At 37.7% G+C, this 22,723-nt stretch overlaps 1 protein-coding gene across 1 annotated transcript in view; it reads right to left on the bottom strand.

Moving 5' to 3' along the window:
• AMER3 (APC membrane recruitment protein 3) overlaps positions 1–22,723 on the bottom strand; it is a 64,098-nt gene that overhangs the window by 29,896 nt on the left and 11,479 nt on the right. Inside the window, exon 2 of the mRNA XM_031959838.1 lies at positions 15,565–18,534. Within this exon, the coding sequence (XP_031815698.1) occupies positions 15,586–18,513 (2,928 nt within the window). The 5' untranslated portion in view covers positions 18,514–18,534 and the 3' untranslated portion in view covers positions 15,565–15,585. The remainder of the gene's footprint in view (positions 1–15,564; positions 18,535–22,723) is intronic.

The raw sequence follows: 22,723 nt of genomic DNA, 5'->3' as shown, positions 1-22,723 counted from the left end.
ATTATCTCATTTGACTCACACAATTCTCCCACTTGAGGAAGCAGATAGAACCAGCCTCAGAATCAAGAAGACTTGAGTTGAAGTTGCATCTCTGACACATAGTGTCATGGCTAGACAAATAACTTCTCAGTGACCCAGAAAACAAATACCATAAATTACAAAACAAGTTGATAGAATTCCTTTCTGGGTGTTCCTTATCCCAATGAAATCATAGGTCTGAGCAAAACAAATTCTCGCCCTTGCCCTATAAAGTGATTGCTACAGTACACTGAGGTTGATTTACCCAGTATCACATAGCCCTCCTTACTCCAAGTCCAACTAGAAGTATCTCTCCCTCTAAGTAGTATTCCTTATACTAGACTGAGTCTGACCATAACATCATAAAGGGGATAGAGAATTAATGTGTTTATTAAAAGTGAAGCCCTTCTTGATTATAAAAATGGAAAATTGAGAACAAATAATGAGAAATCTTATTTGCATTCTAGAGCTGATGTACCATAGGACCAATTCAGGATGATAATTAATAGACTTAAATCATGTATTCTATAGTTATTGATAGAATTTCTGCTGTGTATTACTTTATATAAGCTGGGGAATATTCAAAAACAAAAGGCAAGGTCTCTGAGAAGCAGGGAGACATGAATAATTGTTGTGAAATGTTAAGCTATTTTACTATGATCAGTGACAAATTGAATGATATAGATAGGAAATATTATCCATAGTTGTTCAGAGAAAGAAGAAATAATTACTATCTAGGCTTGAGATAAATGCTCTAGGGTAAGTGTTATTCATTAGCCCATTCTACCCTTCCCATATTCTCACTCCAGTTTTAGCCCTTCACTTTTTTTTGCTTTTCCTTCCCTTAGTCTCACTGTTCCCTGGCCTTAGACAGCTGCTCTTCCTATTATCTCCACTCTCCATAGCATGTCCTCATGTAGAATTATAACTGATTCTTTAAAACTTACCTAAAATGCTACCTACTCCATGAATCCTTCCCCATTCTCCAACAAATAACTTAATACCTGCCTCACATAGCATTTAATCTGTATCTTTCTTATTCCATTATCATATATTATTTTGTTTTATAGCTATATATTTATGAAAGTCTTAAAGATGGTCTAGTAAGAGGCAGAAAGGTTACAATATATACTGCTGAAATCACAGAAACTTGATGAATGGAAACATATTAAGTGCATGTATCACATTCCCATGACATGACTATAAATTCCATGAGGAAATGAATTCTTCTTTCCCACTCCCCAACTTTCCCTACTCTACCCCACTATTCATAACAGTGCTGGCGTACGATGTTAGGCACTTAATAAATGGTTTAATTCCACTAATTGAATTGTGTTAAATTGCCAAGCCACTGTTGAATTTAATTCTCCATGGAACTCTGAAGGGATCATTTCACTTATCCCTGGCTCCATGCCCTTATCTCCCAGGCTATGAAATATAATTCATGCCCTCTTTGACTTTCAAGAGAAGCTGGAAAAATGCATTAGATGAATAAATAAGTCTGCCAAGTTTTGAGAAGTCCTCAGGGAGGAGCCCTTCTTTCTGTCCAAACCTCTGAGCTTCTGTATAGTACTTCCAAGGCCTAAGTCTTATAGGAGATATAGCAAGGACAGCCCAAGTCCATCCCATCAAATGAGCTTGGGCTGGATTTTCCCATCCATCTTTTTGTAGATAGCTAAAGAGGAGGTATGAGGTTGATTCTCATAATAAAATATATTTTGATGAAAAATCCCTATTATCAAACAAAAAGCACAGAGATCTGCTCTAGCCAGATCAAAAGTAAACAAACAAAATCTTGTGAATTGAATGAAAAAATTACAAGCCAGAAACATGCTTTCTACTAGGTTTATTTTTGCTGTGCTCAGACAAGCATTAATTACAAACAAGGTTTCAGGGAATTGATTGCCATAACAACATTTTGCTTAGGCCTTTAAGAGCCAAAGGCAATCTGATTGTATAGAGTAAGGAAGTCAGAGACCTCTATATTCTCTGGAACTGAAGCCAGGGAATCCCAGAAGAGTGATATATGAGGAGAGAAAACCTCTCCATCTTCTGAATGAAATAGATTGTCTGCTATGTTCTATTGGTCAGATGATCATTCACATTACAATTCTAAATTATTGGAGTTTTGAGATAAAATCTAAATCCTGATAAAGAATACTGGACTTGGATTCAGAATATCTTGATTTGAATATTAGCTCTGCTATTTACTAGCTGTGTGACAGTGGATAAGTTATTTCTTTAGGTCCCCATCTTCTTATCTATAAAATGGGAATAATAATATTGGCATTACCTATCTCACTGTTTTGTTGTGATGATCAGTTAGTATAATGTAATAAACAAACTACTTTAAAAATCTTAGAGTCTAATTTTTTTTAAATCTTAGAGTCTTATAGAAATGTAGATTGTCAAACTTATATAGCTCACCAAAAATGGGTGGAGTAAGGAGACAGAAAGACAGAAAGAGGGGAGGAGAGAGAAAGGAAAGAGAGACAGACAGAGACAGAGAGGGAGGGAGGGAAAAAGGGGGAAAGGAGAGGGAGAGGAAGAGACAGAGGGAGAAGGAGAGGGATAGAGGAGAGAGAAAGAGAGAAGACAGAGAGAAAGACAGGGAGAGAGGGGGACTTCTAAATAAACATGACTGAAATGACTTTTCATCCCAGTATTTTTGCTAATAATAATAACATTTTTAAATGGAGTCAAGAAGATTTGACCATGTACAAAAAGGACTAAACAACTTCCAAACTCCAGGTCCAGCACCTTATGTACTATAATATGTACTTAGTTGATTTTATATGCCTCAATAGATAAGGCCTAGAAAGTGGCCTAAGTCATAGTTAGACTGGCTTTCTAGTGGTGGTGAGAGTACTCACCCTAATAAAACTCTTTATGTGTTCCAATCAGTGTATAGACTTGAACATATTGCAGTCAACTACATATTTCATACTTCTGAAAAAACTGACACTGGGATATGATTTCATGCTGATATAAATTAGTTTGTAAGGTAAGGTAATTGTCAGTCTTGACTTCAGGATCATAAATGTTTCCCACTAGATCTAGACATCTTAATTTCACATAGCACATCTGGATAACTAATTAAATTCTTTATCCAGATATTTTGGAAATGTATGTGACTAATCTATATTCCCACTTTGTAGATTCAACCCTAATCAGTCCTACCATATTTGATCTCTCCATTTTTCAAAAGCCTACAAAGTCTTCTTGTATCCTAATAGATTAATTTCAAATTCTTCATCCTGAAATTGAAGGCCACCTGTAATTTTACTCCACCATAACTAGTCAATGTATCTGTTATAATCCCATGACTACTACTCTATTCCAGCTCTACCCATCTTTTCTCATTATTCTTAATACAATTGCCCTCATGCCTTTGCAAATCATATTCTCTTCACTGAAATGTCATTATATCCCACAATTTCACCCCTATTTAATCCCTAATTTTCAAGATCCAGATGATCAGTTATGGGTACCACTTTTAAAAGAGTGATTATTGAACTAAAAGATATTCATCTGAAAGAAATCAACATTAGTAAAAAAAATTGAAAAGTATTGAAGGAATAAGAAATGGTTAGCCTAGAAGAGTTTCAGGGAGATATGAAAGCTGTGTTAAAATACTTCAAAGTCTGTCATATAGTCAAAGTAATTAAACTGTGCGATTTTAGAAGGCTTAACTAGGATAAATGGACAGAAATCAGAGGAAAGAAGATTTCTCCTTAACATAAGGGGAAATAGGAACATCTAGGTGGTGCAGTAGATAGCGCACCAGCCCTGAAGTCAGGAGGTCCTGAGTTCAAATATGAGCTTAGACACGTAACACTTCCTAGCTGTGTGACCCTGGGCAAGTCACTTAACCCCAATTGCCTCAGGGGGAAAAAAACCATAAGGGGAAATAATCTAACAAGAACTGTCTAAAAAACAGAATGGGTTGCCTCAAGAAGCAACCAACAGGTAGTAACTACAAAGCTCAAGCAAGGCATGGATGGCCACATGCTAAGGATATCTCTGGAAGAGGAAATTTATTAAATGATTTCCAACTCTCAAGTTGTATGGCTTTATGATGTCTTATATTTCATGGACAGGCAGAATGGTGTCAGAGAAGAACAGGATTTGGAATTTTTTTAATCCCTGTTTGACATCAGTCTTGTTATTTAATTCACATATAATAAGTATCAGGAGTTAGATTTAAATTCAATTCTCCATGACTTTACTTAACTCTTGTTACTTAACTGTTTCCCCGTTCAGTTTGTTTTCTTGTAGTTAAAATAATGCTTTTTCTACCTACTTTGAAATGTCTTTCTGAGAATTAAATGCATTAATGTATATAATGAACTTTGTAACCATAAAGTACTATATAACCATTTATCCCTTTTCTTTTTCTTTTCATGACCAAATTCCTAAAAAAAAAAAAAAAAATGTGGTATATCCTCCTTACTTTCCTCGCCCACTCACTTCTTCCTTGAAATCTAGTTTACATGCCACCATTTGATCAAAACTATTCTCTCCAAGGTTACCAATGATCTCAGCTTTCAAATCAAAAGGTGTTTTCTTGGTCCTTATCTTTCTTGACATTTTTTAAGTATTTTTATATAATTAGGTGCCCCTGCCCCTTGGGATGTTTTCTCCCCCTTAGCTTTGTGACACTACACTCTCTTGATTTTTCTACAGATTTGTCTAATAATTTTTTCTAGTTCCTCCCCTGAATCATCTCCCTCCCACTTAGTGTGGACATTCCCAAAGATTCTTCCTATTTAATTAAATAGTTATAAATAGTTATTTTATCAAGAACTTAAATTCCTTGAGACCAAGCACTGCTTTGTTATTGTCTATGTATTCCTAGCATAGATCCGCAAACATAGTAACAACAATAGCTAATATTTATATTGCACCTACTATGTCCCAGGCATTGTGCCAAGTACTCTACAAATATTATCTCATTTGAGGGACCTAACAAACATTTGTTGAATTGAAGTCATTATTATTATTATTATTAACTTAATATCTCATGTACTTAGAGCATAATCATTAATGCTTATGGACTGACTGCAAAATGATGATAAACATTGGAGATACAAAGACAAAAAAGAAGAGTTCTTGTTTTCAAGGAGCTTAAGGTAGGGCATTAAGAGAAGTCTATACCACTTAAAATATGGTTAAGTTCATTGGACCGATAAGGTCCTTTAAGATCTTTAAGGAGGGAAAGATTACTTCTTACTGGAATATTCAAGAGACACTTTATGAAAAAGATGGTACATGAACGGATCCTGAAAGGAAGAAAAAGATTTTAATATAAAGGGCACTGGAAGTATAGAGACAACTCATTCATGGCACACAGGACTCTTAACAGAGAGATATATCTCCTCCCAATATATATTTGCATTCAAAGAAATCAAGAATCACTTTGAAATATTGGGGACTTAATATATTATCCCTAATAAGAGAGGGAGAAGTCTCCTTAAAAGAGAGAACATCAAAAGAACATTTCTTATCTCTTGGAAATTAATTTAATTAGGAACTAATTAATTCTGAAATTGGAATAACATGAAGAAGATACTTTTAGATAGGCAAAGATCCTACAAATAGTCCAGTTTGAGAGAAATATAATGTAAATCTCAACTCCTCACCTAGAAAAATTTCTTAAGGTCAGGGAACATGACTTTTCCCTTTTCCTTAAAGAAACAGCATGGTTTAGTGGAAAGCTTCTTAAACTGTAGTTCTTGATTCCATATGGGCTTTCATATCTGAATATAGGGGTCACGAAATTATTTTTTAACAATAAATATTTAATTTGTATACTCAGGAGCACATAAAATTTCCTCAGGTGAAAAGGAGTCACAAGTGAAAAAGTTTAAGAAGCCCTGTTTAATGGAAAATACTGGACCAAGAATCAAAAGATACAGCCTGAATTTTTATGTCTGCTGTTGATGCATGATGTGACCATGGGCAAGTCACTTCATCATTCACACTTTCTTCACCAATAAGTATGGAGGTCAAAATCAGTTCTTAAGTTCCTTTTACATTTACATTTCTGTAATCCTTGAAGATTCCATAGCACCTAGCCTAATTCTGAACCTACAGAAATTATTCAATAAATCTTTAATGAATTGAATTAGTATTTAATTTAGCACCTAAAGAGGTTTGGAATTTACCTGTAAATGTCATTTGTCCCAGTAATGGTGTGGTCTCCCAATGATCTTGTCCTGTCTAAAAATATCTATTTTATCTATTAAGATAAATATATCCACCATGGCATGGTGGATAGAGTGTTAGACTTGAAGTTGAGAAGATCTGAGTTTGAAACCTGCCTAAAACACTTATTAGCTCTATGATAGTATATAAGCCACTTAAAATCTTGTTGAAGCTCATTTTCTTCATCTATAAAATGGGGATAATAATAGGATCTACTTCAGAAGGTTCTTATGAAAATCAAGTGAGAAGAAATATATAAAGCATTTTGCAAATCTAAAAGTGCTATATAAATGGTAGCTCTTGCCACAAATAATGAACAGTATTTGGACTTAACACTCTTATTGGGGCAAAATTTTATTTCTTTGCGGCTGCTGAGGCTTTTCTATCCTGTATGTCCCCAAGTTTCTGGCCCATGTCGTCACAGAAACTGCATATGCAAAACAGTCCAGTGGGACTAAGTGGCATACTTTATTGTCCCATTCCTATAGAATGTTGGATATGTCAGACTTCTTAGGGAGAATGCAATTGCTGATCTCTACAGACAGGCTATTCATTGTAAAGCCCTAGTCAAAAAAGGGGCATCTCTTTCCTGCATCTTTCATTGACAATGATTCATAAGGACAAGATGAAGCAGAAATAGAAAACGTTACCCTGAGTCCTCAGGAACTGTGTTAAATGAAGAAGAAAATTGTTTAATTTAGTATCCAGATTTGGCATCTGGGAGTATATTGTCTGACATTGACCTCTATGAGCAGAGGCAATATAATCTGTCCCTTTCACCCCACCTTTTCCTTATATAAAATTCTTTGTCACAGGAAAGCCACCCATGACTTCTTAAGCTCAGAGGAAGAAATCAGAGGCAGACCTGGTCCACAGTGAAAAATTGGACAGTTTTAGCTTCTATGTTTCTAACTTCTAGTTTTTGAGCCCCTTTTCAGGTACCTCTCTTCCCTGACTTCTGCTGGCCAGGCCTTTCTGCCCATGACTCCAGAGACCTCCTATTGCCTCAACTCATCCTTCTTGTTAGCTAAGGAGCTTCTCATAAATTGACTTACATTGTACTATTAGAGAATTGTTCAGTTCTTTTTAGGGTTTTCTTGGCAGAATTACTGGAATAATTTGCTATTTCCTTCTGTGGCTCATTTTACACAGGAAGAACTAAGGCAAACAGAGTGAAGTGATTTATCCAGGGTTGTGGTTAGATTTGAATTCATATCTTCCTGACTCCAGGCCTAATGCTCTATCACTGCAATGATCTGCCCAAAGAAATATAAATTTTGATTACTGAAACCTCATAAGATATTTTGGGCTTTGGAGGTCTCTTTCCTACTTATTTATTCTATCCTTAAAAAAACTGGGACAGTTCTACGTAACATGCAATTTCTTTTATGATTTCTTGAAATGGAGCTCTGGAAAACCAAGCTTTCATAAAGCTAATTAAGATTCAAATGGAGTTACTTGACCATTCATGCTTCAACCCAAATTGCTATGGCTCTTACTGATTGGTCAATAATAAATCCCAATCCAAGCTTCACTTGGTTATTGTTTGGGTTTCAATGGCTCAGAATAAATGTAAATAGCAATTGTTTCAATTATGGACAGAAACCCAGAGAGTATTCCCTTCCCAGTTTGATTTTTTTTTTACTTTGACAAGATAAATTAGACCATCTTTTGCCTCATTTCTTACCTTACCTTAAATCACTGAATGGGTATTACCTCAGACAAACTGAAAGCTGGGAAAACCTTAGCTTAAAAAGGCCAAGGTCTCCGACCATATCTAGGGTCATTTCCAGTTGTCCTGAACTATGTCTTGCCACTGGACTCAGATAACCTTAGAGAGACTGAAGTTATTAACTTCCCACAGATGCACTTGGCTTACATTTAATTTACTTGTAAGACTTCCTCGTGATATCGTTGGTCCTTTTTTAAAGTGAAGAACAAACAACAAGCTGTTATAGATCTGATATATATGTGGGGGGCATGTATATATGTATATATATGTATGTTTATATACATATACATACACACACACACATATACACACACACACACACACACACACACACATATATATAATCCTAGATAGAGCAGCAGAGGTTGCAGAAATTGTGATCCAACAATCTCATTTTACAGTAAAGATTGAGGACAATAGAAATTAAAAAGCTTCGTGCTTCATGCTAGTTTAGTGAAAAACTAGTATTAGTAGACAGGTTTCCTGATTCAAAGTCTAGGACCTCTTTCCATTATACCACAACCTAAATGAGAAAGCTTTGGTCCAAAGTAATGAATTTCTCTAATAGCCCAGTGACAGGTTAAATGGTTCCTTTCTTCCTCTAGACAGGTACTTTAAAAAATGAAATCTTTAAATCAAATTTAAATTCATTCTTATTCTCAGATTAAGAATATGTTACTCTTTAGTAGAATGTATATTGTTAGTTGTGTATTCAGTAGTCAGGATGTCTCCTTATGGCTAATGATACCTCAGGTAGGATGATACAATATACTAGTTTTGTAATCTGAGGGCCCAGATACAAATCTCAGCTCTGTCATCATTAGATCTTGGGGGAAAATCCCTCACCGCTGAGTCTTAGTTTTCACATCTTTAGAATAAAGAAATTGATCTCTAAGGTCCCTTTTGTGGAACAATGACCCTTACCCAAATTAAAATCAAAGATTTGAGGTTAAAAAGAAAAAAAGAAAAAAGGGATTTATTACAATCTTGTGAGAAAGGACAACTCTTAACAGACAATGTGTCAATAGAGAAGTGCAAAGCACAAACTGCAAAACACAAGATTTATTGACCAGAAGTCTCCTCTTCTCCTCCTTGATCTTTTCTCTCATTGTCTGGGGGAATCCAGGCTTACTTTCTAAACATGGAAGTCTATCCCAGAAACAAAAAAAACTCTTAATTCAAAATTTCCTAGATAACTGTTATACAAATAGATATTCTCATTTCTGAGAGAATTATGTTACCTGAATTCCAAAAACCATTATTGTCTTTAAAAGAAGTATTTAAATGTTAATTAAGAGGTAAGGGAAAACAGGAAGGGAAATGTTCATCCAACACAATTGAACACCTGCAGCTTTTTTAAGGTATAGCTCAACTTGTTATTGTCAAGTCTCAAGCCCATATTCCCATGAGAGTTCTTTATTCAGTTTATCCCATATATTTTGAACACTAAAATCTATGGTCATTTGATGTACATTTTGTCCAGCCAGCATGGCAGCTGAGCTAAGAAATCTAAGTGGAAATAGACAATATACAAACAGTTGCAGAAAAAGATCTGATATAAATATACTTTTGCTGTAGTCATTTTTCAAAAGTTTTATTTTCTTAATAAAAATATTGAGTTTTATTTTGAGTTGTAGGTAATACAAATATGTATTTGGAGATTTATTTTATATTTACTATATTTTTTTATTATTTGATGAATGTTAAGCTTGTAAGTTAATGGAGATGATTTGTTAGATTTGGGTTTGGGGTGGGGGTTGTTTGTTTTTAGACACTAAGAGAACTGAATGGGTTTAGTGGATAAATGCAAGGGAGAAATTCTAGAGGGAAGGGGTTCTTAATTATACTTGGATAGATTTCAAAAGTCTATGAACATAGTTGAGGGGGGAAATTACATCTTTATTAAATTTAGCATTTCCTTCAATTACAAATATAGGCAACAAAAATTACTCTGAAAAGTAGTTCATACTGTCAAAGGTATCTATCATATACATAACACACACACACACACACACACACACACACACAAAAACCCTTAACAACTTGTAAAGGATTCCCTAATATATGTAGAAACTATTTGACTTGACCATGGTCTCATATTTACTAAATATCTGAAGGGATATTTGAACTCAAGTCTTTCTGATTTCGTCTCCATTCTATTCATCCAAAACAAGCTGCCTCAGTTAAATCTGTAATAATAAAAATGTTTTTTTCAGAATGGAAAACAGTATTTCATCTCATGAGAGTGGTTTGCCATTTTTTTTCCAGGTCATTTTACACATAAAGAAACTGAGGCAAACAGCTTAAGTGTCCAAAGTCACATAGTTAGTAAATGTTTAAGGCCAGATTTGAACTCAGGCAGAGGATTCTCCCTGACTCCAGATCTAGCTCTCTATCCACTGTGGAATCCATATGGTCTTTAGCAAATTGCTTAGTTAATAATACTTATATAACACTTTAATATTTTCAAAATCTGAGGAGTACATAGCAAGATTATAATCTTTATTTTACAAATAAGGAAGCTGGTTAATTGGTTCCTCACAAAGCAAAATAGCTGGCAAGGCAGGACTCAAATACAGGTCTCTAAATTCTAAGACCAGTACTCTCTCCACTATAAGAAATCACCTCATTTAATATCTCAGAATCTCATTCCATTTCTCATCTGCAAAACTGAGGTATGATTAAATTATCTCCAAGGAGCTTTAATAGCTATCAATCTTATAAGGAGTCTACTATTTGAAATGCAAATATCCTTGGGAGGTCTATCACTTTAAGCCACTTTTAGAGGGTATAGTTTTAAGCTTTAGTGGTTTAAAATTTTTACTAGTTTAAAATTACAGTCAGCAAAAAGTTGAAAATGACATCAGAGAGGTGATATCATGACCTGCAAATCCATGACATGGATTTAAGTGAGGGAGGGCTGTGCAAAGGTCACCTGCCTCACTTTCTCCCCCAGAGCCATCTCGGTCCAGTGGCAGGATGTAGAATGACTGAAGATGGCCCTGGATGAAATAGGAGACCTTGGCCTTTTTAAGCTAAGGTCCCAAATGGGGTCACAAAGAGTCAGGCATGATGGTAACAACCAAATAACAATAATTGCCAAGTTCAGGAAAAAGGTGACAAGGAAGCAACAGTAAGAAAGGTGAGGGGGTAGGGAGATATGAAAGGGGGAGAAGTTTCTTGGTGCAATGGATAGAGACAGCCTTGGGGACAAAAAAGCTCTAAGGTCCAGTCTTGTCTCTGAAACATACTGACCCTGTGAAACTCTGACAAGCCACTTCATTTTTCCCAGACTCAGCTTCTTCATCTTCCCTATTGCCTCCAGGATCAAATCCAAAAAATTCTGTTTAGCTTGGCATTCAAAGTCCAAAGCCCTAGCCACCTCCTACGTTTCTAGTCTTTTTTACACCTTCCTCCTCACCACACACTCTTCCCCTCCAGTGATCATATCCTCCTGGATATGCAAGATATTCCCATCTCTCCACTCCAGGTATTCTCTCTGGCTGTTCCTCATCATGTCTGGAATGCTCTCTCTCTTCATTGCTGCCTACTGACATCTCTAAATTCCTTTAAATCCCAACTAAAATCCTGTCTTCTAAAAGAAGTCATTCCCAGTCCCTCCTAATTCTAGTATTGTTCTCTCTATTAATTATGTCCTAATCATCCCAGAATATAACTTGGATATAATTGTTTGTATATAATTGTTATCTCCCCCATTAAATTGTAAGCTTCTTGAAGGAAGGGTTTGGTTTTTGTCTCAGTGCTTAGAACAGCTCCTGGAACATAATAGGGCTTTAATAAATGTTTATTCATTGACTTCTCTAGCCCTTAATAAATGTTTATTGACTGACTCATAAATCAACTATCCAAATTTTCAGTATGAAAATTTCCTCTCTGACTCAATGCAGTATAGTGGGAAAAGCATTGAGTCTGAAGTCAGCAGTCCTAGGTTCAAATTAAGGTTCTATTTCTTAACTCTTTATGTGATCTTGGAGAAGTAACAACTTCTCTAGTTTCCACTGCTTTATCTGCAAGAAATGGGGAAGTAGGGTAGATAACCTGAGAAGTTTCCTCCAGTTCTAGAGCTGTGATCCTCTGACCACCTCTGTCTTGGGAGATAAGTCCTTAGAAGGAGCCTGAGACAGACAGTTGCCTAGAATCATACAAATAGTGTCCAAAATTCATTTAAATTGATGCTTTCATGATTCTAATCGCATAATTCTAACTACTGTGCCTGGTAGGTACTGCTCCCCAATGAATAAACTACCCAATATTTATTCAGCCCTACTGTATACAGAGCACAGCGGCTGGCATTTGAAGAAAAGCAAAGTTTAGAAAAAACAGTCATATGTGGCTCTTTTCAATAGCAAGGTGATAGGCCAATTCCAATAGACTTGTGATGAAGAAAGCATCTGTATCCAGAAAGAGAACTATGGGGACTGATTTTGGATCACAACAAAATATTTTTACCTTTTTGTTGTTTGCTTGATTTTTTCTTTATTTTTTTTTCTCTTTGAACTGATTTTTCTTGTGCTGCATGATAAATGTGGGAATAAGAATGGAAGAACTGCACATGTTTTATATTGGATTACTTGCTGTCAAGGGAAGGGGGTGGGGAAAAAGGAGGGAGAAAAATTTCGAACACAAGATTTTGCAAGGATGAATGTTGAAAACTATCTTTGTATATATTTTTAAAATAAAAAAACTATTATTTGAAAAATAATAAAATCACAAAAATAAATAAAATAAAAGTCATAGTGTCTGCTCTTAAGGAACTTCCAGGCTAGTTCAGAAATAAGACAAATACACTGATAGCTATGATATGCCATATAAAACAAAAAAGTGGATAGTGACTGTCAAGACAAAGAACCTGAATTTGCAGTGAGAGATCTGAAGGCTAATTCTTTTTCTCCTGCTTATCAGCAGAGCAGGCAATTCATTTAAATTTCTCTGTATCTCAGTTTTCTCTTGGGGATACTTCTCCCCAAAGGGCAACAGTGGTTCTTCCACTAAATACTAGAGTGCCCTTAGATAAACCACTTCATTTTGGGACTTCAGTTCCCTCATCTATAAATGAAAAATGAGCACTTAAATGATTCCAAGGTTCCCTCCAGCTCTCAATCTATGTATGCTCCAATGAAACATACATTACCTACCTCATAGTCTGATTGTGAAGAAAAGGTTTTGTAAACTTTAAATTGATATTATATAAAAGGTGAAAAAAGTTTACACAACTCCTTCTGTACATTTTCTATTTTGTACTATTTCTATTTTACAAATGTGGAAACTGAGCTTAGAAAAATGTGTGACTTTCCTAGGGTCTTCTCTGATTATCACCAAGTTATACTATCTATACCTTTTCTTTGTACACAATTGTCTTTCCTGTTAGATTGCACGCCACTTGAAAATAGAGACTGCCTTGTGGTTTTTTTTTTCTCATATCCCCAGTGTTTAGCAAAGTTTCTGGCACATAGCCCCTTAATGAACTCCTGTTGATTTGTTTTGTTGACACAAAACTAACAAGTGTCAAAGTCAGGATTCAAAGTCTAAGTCAAGCCCTCTTTCCTTCAGTGTCTATTTGGGGCATCCCTCAAATCATATCAGGTAGGCAACCACTTCTTCTGGACCAGACCTGCTGCTGACCATACTTTTCATTATAAAATCAAAAGAATCCTCAGAGTCTCAATGAAGTATAACATGTAGTATAGAACCTGTAGTCCCAGATTTCATCTAATAGGTCCATTACCATTAGTTATACTACAGCCACCCTCTCTAATACATCATTGACCAATGTGAGAGTCTTAGAGACTCAAATTGAATTCTCTTTTACATACATTTACATATATATACAAATATATAAAATATAAATATATATATATATATATATATATATACAAATATATATATTTATTTATCTAGCAGCTAATCAGCTGTGTGTGAGATATGTGGTACTGTATCTTGGGTTGAATCCCAATTCTTCCAAATGACTTTCCCACTCTTAATTTTCTTATCTATAAAATATGAGGATTGGCCTGGATGATCTTTATGAGCCCTTCAAGCTAAATCCTATGATCTAATGATCTTAAGTGCAAACATTTCCCTTTTATCCTTTTGTTAACTGTACGAGTACCAGATCTTCTTACCTGGCTAAATAAACCTTTTGCTAACTATACTAGTACCAGATCTCTTACCTGGACTAGATAAACCTTTTTCTAACTTTACTTGTGCCAGATCTTCTTCCCTGGACTAGATCCTTGATATCTAAGCTTTATTTAAATAGTATTCCTCCCAATGTAAAAATAAAAGAGCTGCTGGCTGGAGGGCCTCCTTTGCTCACATGCTGGCTCGTTCTCCATTCCCTTTACTGTTTTCTCTGGTACACACCCTCCCTCCCTGTCTCCATCCTTCCCCCTAGGACTCAGATGGATTTGCTCGGATGCCCTCTAACCTGCCACCAGCACTCAAGCAGCTGTTCCCCATCATGCCTGAGATCCTGCAGGATTCAGGGAGGCAGCTGTGAGTTGAGGCCGATCAGTGAGAAGTGTCTAAAGGCAAACAATGTCCTCTTTCAGCACGTCACTCTGCTAGGACTGGTAGACTGAGGATGGCAGCTCCAGACAACTGCAGAGGAGCGTAAGTGAATGCAGTCAAGTCTCGCTTTAGGCAAAACATCTGTGCCTATTGCCCAAAATGAGGCTGACCTGCATTCTAATTTCATGTCAACTGAATCTTGCTTTAAAGGCATGAAAGAGCTTTTTGTTTAAAGGAGCCCTGCTTTGACATAATGAAGTCAGCTTCTAAAATGCAAATAATCACACCCCCTCATTTCTCTGTTTCTATATCTGACTTCTTTCAAACCTTAATCTGCAATGACATCATCTGAACTGAATTTGTTCTGCAAATTCATAAATTGAAGCAGGGCCAAGATGCTGGAAAGTTGATAAAATTTGTCTCTGAATGGTCCCAAGCTCTCTTTTCCGTTCATGTCCTTTTTGTGCCATCCCCCCTCAACCAGGGCTCATATGCTGCCCTAAATACTGCCTGTCAGAGAGAGACATGCACAACACTAATAATGGTGAACCGAGGCAATTCTGTGTGGCCTGATTCTTTGGAGACTGCATGATTGCTGGTGACTGCATAGGAATCCAGAGTGGTAACTGAGCAAGATGGATATGACATCTGGTGCCCCCTAAAAAATACCACCAAAGGTTCCTACCCTACATAATGATCCCATATATACCCGACTCTCAAGTGGCAATTGTTTAACCTCTATTTGCCTCAGTTTCTACCTGCAAAATGGGGGTGATAAGGCACCTATTTTTACAGAATTATTATGAAGATCAAAGAAGATATTTGTAAAACATCTTAGCATATAAAAACCTGTTTCCTTCCCAACTTGTAAAAAGTCTTTATATGAGAAAATAGATCCATTCTTATACATTTTAAAGTTCCCAGCAAACTGCCCAGCTATTATATTCATCACAAGACAATGGCCAGAACAGCCTTCTCTTCTGCCTCACCCTGCTCCCAGAGATAAGAGGGAATAGTAACCGTTGGTTCTTTTGTTATTTTTAGTTTGCTTACTTAATTTAGCTACAAAAACTCACCTCCTTTCACTAGAGAAGCTCTCATAGGTTGGTCTCGGCCACGGCCGGGCTTGGAGTCATCACCTCAGCATGACAGGGGAGAGCCCCCACATGGGCCAGAAGGTTATGGTGACATTCCAGGGGGCTCCCAGAGGTAGAACCAGGTAGCTTTATGTCTGAACATGGGCATGAGCTTTGTGGGGAGCTGCTCCCTGCACACGAGGCCTGGGGGAAGGCTCTTGGCCTTACTGAGCCACCAGAGGCAAACAGAGGTATGAATTTTGGTTGATCCTCCTGTGTGGCCGCTGAGGAGTCTCCAGGGCTGAGCTGGAGGTGAAGGTCCTGGATATAGGAAAGGGCTTGACCATTCAGCTGAGCATATTCAAAGTTGATCCTATTTGATGAGACTTGGCTCATGTGGTTTAAGAAACTTGCCTGGTTTTTATGATTATGCCAGGGATTTAGCCCCAAGTTTGGGTTTGTGGGCATTTCTTGAAGCTTCCCAGTTGGAGAGAGAAGGGGATATCCAGAACTGGGAGGGTTACAGTTGCATTCATTTTGTAGCAAGACACAGTGGCTCCCCACCTTCTGTCTCTTACACAGAGTGCTGCCCTCCTCCTTCCTGAGGCACCACTCAGCTAGGGGTTTCTGTTCATAGCTTATCTTCAGGGCTGCCACCTGTGCCATGCAGCTTTCCAGGACGGGCATTATGTCAGGTTCACCCCTCTTAAGGCCAGGGCTGATCTGGCTTTGAAAGCATTTTAGGCTCAAGGGTGAACTTGGTTTTTCATGGGCACTGGGGCAGGAAGAGGGACTTGGGACTTTGTGTTCATCCAAGGCATCTACCAGAATGACTTCTCCTGACTCTCCTGGCTGAGAGGGAGGCTCTGATGAAGACTGACCTTTTTCTTGCTCTGTGGATATCTGTGAGGGGGCATGCAGAAGTTCTTTAAATGGATCTCCAGTGGCTGGAGGGGTATCACCTAGAGATCTGCTCTCCCTGGAAACCAAATCCTTCTCAGACAAGTACATCTGCCATCCACCAGCTCCTGGATGGGGTATAGTAGCCATGCAAGACCTGCCCCCTTCTGAAGCACATCTGTGCCCCTCATCTGGAGATAGATTTTCCCTTTGAGGTACTTCTTTATGTTTTTCTGCTGTTCCATGGTTAAAATGTCTCCTGTTGGTCACTTGCTCTAGACAAGACAGTGATTCTGGGTTGAGAGTTTCCTTCTCACTTGAGCCTTCCTTCCCAGATCCCAGAGGAATAGTTGCTCCTTCTGTTTCTTGGACTAATGGGAGCCCCAAACAAGCAGGAGGGTCCCCACCTTCCTTTATTGGTGCTGACAAGGTCTGAGCCCGATCTGAGGGTGAAACGAGCTCTGTGTTCCTACGGAGCCAGTTAATGATGCCCATGGTGAGAGAGAGCTCTGTGTCACACAGCTTCAAGAGGCACTCCTTTCCTTTCCAAGTGCTGTGCAGGAAGCTCTGACTGATGATGTCCAGGGCCGGCTGAGGAGCTAAGTTCTCCTCAGCCCCTACATGGAAACTGTAGATGGACAGGGGGATTTCAACCGCCTGCTCAGAAAGGCTCTCTGACACACACAGGTCATCGTCCAGGATGGGGCTGATCTTGGTCTCGCTGGGGTCATAGAAGAGCTCATAAAGAGCATCACCGCTGTAGCTATCCCTAGGGAACCGGCCACCAGGCACCCCTGGACTTTGGGCCTCCTTTCCCTCCTCCTCTAGGCCTGGAGAGAAAGAATCATAATAACCTTCATCACTGGTGGAGGTGGATTCCTGATGCTCACTCTTTGGAGTTCCAGTGTCTATGGAGCTATCTTTGGAGCTGTCAGGGTCACCACCAGGGGACAGTGGAAGATCAGCCAGCAGGGCTGGCTCATATTTGGGCCTTTCAGCATCAGCGGCCTTGGAGCCCTCTGGCTTGTGATCAAACAATGCACTTTGGTGTCTCCTCACTGACCAGTTGATATTGTCCCAGAACTTGGCAAAGTCAGTAGCCTCATTCTGAGCCGGGGAGGCCAGCTGTTCTACCCCTCCTTGGAAAGAGCCCATGGCAGATGTGTTCTCTCTGGCTCTTGGCCTCCGGGCCAAAATCTCCTGGCTGCCCTCCAGCTCCAGGGAGGCGGATACCTCATCAGCAAAAATCTCCCCACAGCCAGTAAGAGAGTCAAAGCTCTTCAGGGAAGCCACATCTTCACACAGGGCCCCACAGTAGTCGTAGGAGGAATCTGACTGTAGCTCACTGTCAGACAAGTCCTGAGCCAAACTATCAGCAGCCAGGGTCTCCCCAGGTTTGAAGAAGCCTAGCCTTCCCGATAGTTCCCCCTCACCTCCTGGAGATGGCAAGTTTTTGCCTTTCCCCATCAGCATAGCCAGGCTCTCTGACTTGTTCTTCTTAATGTGGAATATATCCCGTAACCCCTTCTTGGATCTCTTCAGAGAAATCCTCTTCCTGGGGATGCTCTTGGCTACAGCTGGCACAAAGGGCATTTGGGGCACAAAGTGACGGTAATCAATCATTTGCTGGCCACTGCAACTGGATGGGCTAGGGCTCTCTGCTGGTGTTCTCCTATCATGGGCTCCTGGGTGGCTTCCCAGACCAGAAAAGCTAATACTGTTAACCAGCCTTCCTATAGGCTTGTCTGCTCCCATCACACAGTCATGAGTCTTGCTCTTCCGTACTAGTTTGTAGGAAGACCCACAAGAAGCTCCAAGGTCTTCATCAGGTATCAAACGTGTGACCTTGTTGGAGAACCTGTAATGTTTATGGGAAGCCAAGCCTGCTTTTTGGTTCTCCTCCTCCAAGGGTCTTCCATCAGTTTCTGCTAATCTTGGCCTGAAGGTCCCAGCTTCCTTATTCTGGAAGGCAGCCTCTGCCACTGTTGGTTTCTCATTGGAAATCTGTAAACTGGACTTGATGAAGGTCTTTCCCCTTCTGAGCTCCATGCTTCCCCTTTACAAATGTTTCTGTGGAAAGAAATTACAAGAGAGAGTAAGATGGAACTGATAGTTGTTTTAAAAACAAAACATCACAGTCACAAACTTATAAAATCTTAGAACTGGAAGGGATCACCTTAAAGATCATCTAAGCCAAAACTCTCAGTATTACAGATGAGAAAATTGAGACCCAAACATGTTTAATAAGTTACTTCAGACCATCTTGAGATTCAGTGAAAGGACTAAGACTAAAGTTCAGATCTAATGATTCCTAAATTACCTTTTTGTTTCCTTCTCAAACAAAACATCACAGTCACAAACTTATAGAATCTTAGAACTGGAAGGAATCACCTTGAAGATCATCTAAGCCAAAACTCTTAGTATTACAGATGAGAAAAATGAGAACCAGACATGTTTAATAAATTATCTCTGACCATCCTGTGAGTCAGTGAAACGATTAGGACTAGAGTTCAAATCTACTGATTCCTAAATTACCATTTTGTTTCCTTCTCAATTTAATCAAGTCATTTTAAATATTAATGAAAGGTATTCATTAAGTACTTATTCCATACTATCCTGCTAAATACCACCAAGAGATATAAGAGAAAGAGACAACATAGTTCCTATTTTCAAGGAGCTTAATTAAAGAGAAATGAAACAGTCCATGGAACAGCATGAGACAGAATTTAATAAGAAGCTGAGTTGTATAATTCAGACCCTAAGTGCATTAGGAGATAAGAGAGTTGATTTGATGATGGAAACCCCATGAAAAGCCTTGAAAAATATGTAGAATTTTTATAGGTATGGAGGATAACAATAGAATTTATACCATTGAAAAGGGAGCATAAGTAAATCACATGAACTAAGAGAAGTGGGTTTTGCCAAAAACCTGAGGAAAACAAGAGTATTTCTGGTTCTAAGGGCTATAAGTAACTAGTATATTTAACCTGCAGAGGATGCTGATGTTTATACCCAAGTGCCAAAGGGATTTCTGTAGCAAGGAGTAAGCCATAGAGAGCTGAAAGAGAAACTAGAGAAAAGATAGCAGTGTATAAATTGAGTCAAATTTCATGCCAAAGTTTCAAGTGGAATGGAAATTGAGAGAGACCGATCATAAGGGCAGACAGAGTGATAATGGGAAGTTGCCAGGATCAAGAATTCCAAGACCAGCAGAGTATAAAGCAGGAGCAGAATCTAGATCAATATAGCAGGTATCAAGATATTTAAGTAGCAGCAATATAGTTCTGCTATCAAGCGAAATCCTTTGAAAAATTGTCTGCCACAGTTCTATCCTATCGAAAGCAGGATTGTTTTGAAGGAAGGTCTTTTTCAAGACCAAAATGGAGGACAATAGGATATACTTTGGATAAATGGGGATGGATTCTTTGAGATTGTCTTTGTGTTCCTTGTGGTTATCACTGTACTATACACTTAGTAGGCATTTAATAAATACTTATTGGACTGGATTTTTCAACTCTACATGATAGGTTTGGGGGTACTAGGTGAGATACCTGAGATTCTAATGGAATATCAAAAGATAGTGGATAGTGAGTAGCTGAATGTTCACCAGGATAATGAGATGGATTCCTAAGGATATAGTTTTCCCAATGCAGAAGAATATAGAGAGTTGAGAATAATGGGTTTTCCCTAGTCCTTAATAGGATGTCAGTACAGTACAAGAGATACATAAAATTTAAGTGCTTTCTGTATAAAAGGTTGCTGGCTACCAAGTGATGTGGCTTTTTGCCATAACTTATTTAAACCATCTACTAAAGTGCTGCAGTCTAACACTGATGAAAAGAGCAATCATACTGATGAAATAATAGATTTTTGAGGTAGCACAGAAATCCATAAGGGAGCCATGAAAGACTGACAAATATCTTATTCAAATTAAAATATTACATGGTTATAGCATTCCACTGATTTACCAGTGTAGCAACTCTAATACCAAAAAATATATATTTTGCCATGACTTTCTCTTAGTAAACTTGTGCTGGGTCCTAAGGATCCACCCTTTCTTATGAGTACATACCTATTTAACTGGAATTTTTCAGGGAACCAATATCAAGATGACCAATCATTTGTGTCGGTTGTCTCTTTTATTCTCTAATTGAAAACTAGGATGTTTGCCAATCTGTGGTGTTCTATCTCATTCTCCATCATTTCAGCATTACTGACAGTGGTTCTATAATCATACCTACAAGTTTGTTTGGCTTTTTTTGTCAGTAGGTTGTATTATGATCTAACTAGGCCAAAAAAATTGAAGTTAGTATTTTCTTAATCTCCTTGTACCTATACTATTATCTATACTACTTATCTATTATCTATACTATCTGATCTCAATAATATTCCATAACATTCATATACCACAATTTACCCAACATTCTCCAATTGATGGGCATCCATTCAACTTCCAGTTTCTAGCCACAACGAAAAGGGCTGCCACAAACATTTTTGCACATACAGGTCCTTTTCCCTTCTTTAATATCTCTTTGGGATATATTGCTCCTATACTTTTAAGCATAATGTTTTCAGCCATGTTGTTAAATGGCCTTACATGAAGACAAACATGGAATCATAATCAGCTAGTACACTGATGGCAAATTCTTCAACTTGAAAAGGCTACAAGCCAAAACTAAAGTGCAAGAAGTGTTAGTACATGATTTTTGTTTGCAAATGATTGTACACTCAGTGCAACTTCTGAAGATGAGATTCAACAAAGTATGGATTGATTCTCTGCCACCTGTACTAATTTTGGCGTACAACAATTAACATCAAGAAAACACAGGTACTCCATCAGCCAACAGCTCACCATGCATATGTGAACCATCAGTTACAGCAAATGGTGAAGGGAAAGAGATTAAATTTACACTGTGTAGCTACAAAGAAAAGAAATAGGATCAATGTATAGAAACAAGTGGAAATAATGGATTTAAATTCAATAAAAGAACTTTGTAACAATTAGAACTGCTCAACAATGGAATAAGTAGCCTTTTAAGATAGTTCTCCATTAATAAAAGTATTGAAGCAGAGACCAGTTAGCCACAGATCAAAGATAATATAGAAGTAATTTGTTAATAGTGTGGAAAATTAGATTATATGACTAATAAATTCCCTTCTATTTATAAGGGTCTACAATTCTAAACCAAAAATAGAGATTACCATGAAGGAAGCTGTGGTCAATATCAGATGCTACTTCAAGGTCAAGAAAAATGGGGAAAGACAAAATCACATTAAGACAGACAATTATGCACAAAGGTAGAAGGTCATTGGTATAACATGGTTAGTGAGAAACTTATAAAACTGACAAATTTCAGTGCTATTTGGTACAAATATCTAGCATGAAGAAGGAACCATAGGAAAGATGATAGCTATATTTTACTATTTAAAGAAGTATCATATGAATAAGGTTTTAGACTCACATGTAAGGGCAAAGGGCAAAGCATATGACCATTCTATCAAGCAGAAAATAAGAAAAGGTGAGTTTCATCTCAATATAAAAAATTTCTAATAATTAGAGAGCTCCTAAAGATAAAGTGACTTGCCAAAGCTATTTACAGACATAGAAGGGTATGACAAGGAAACAGATACTCTTTATTTATGCCATTTCTACTTTGCCACACTGAATTCCAGGTCATATAAATATATTTTGCAGAGATGTCCATTACCCCAACTTGCAAAAGGCTGGGAATCCCTGGTATAGGCTTACCATGTACCCATAAAAGGGAGAGTTTCCTAATATTCTCTGAGATACTTGGGCAATATCTGTCATTAGGGAGTGAAACGAGAATCATCTCAAGAAAAAGGCAGAATATATGGTTTTTCCTTCCTTATTAGATACTGAGATATTCTTTAGATGGGAACTGTGGTATTTAATGAGGGAGAAATCCCTGCTGCAAAAGGGAAGCTATCCACCCATTTTCCAAACAATCAATCTATGCATTTAACAATCATATAATAACAACACAAGTACCCCTGTGTGGCCACTCTGAGCAAAACTATGCTATGGGAAATACAAAAGAAGGAGAAGAAACAGTCCTTCCCAAACTGGTAAATGATTAAAGAATATAAATAGATAAATTATTCAGGGGAAAATTTAAGCTATTGATATGTATATGGAAATGCTCCTACTCAGTAATAATTAAAGTAATTCAGAGATTCTACTTGATCAGATTGACAAAGTTAACAACAAAAGGGAAACGAATACTGTTGTAGAGCT

The sequence above is a fragment of the Sarcophilus harrisii genome, chromosome 3, assembly GCF_902635505.1.
Source record: "Sarcophilus harrisii chromosome 3, mSarHar1.11, whole genome shotgun sequence".
NCBI lineage: Eukaryota > Metazoa > Chordata > Mammalia > Dasyuromorphia > Dasyuridae > Sarcophilus > Sarcophilus harrisii.
Note: the sequence above shows the minus strand (reverse complement) of the source record. Positions and strands in the feature narration are given on the sequence as shown.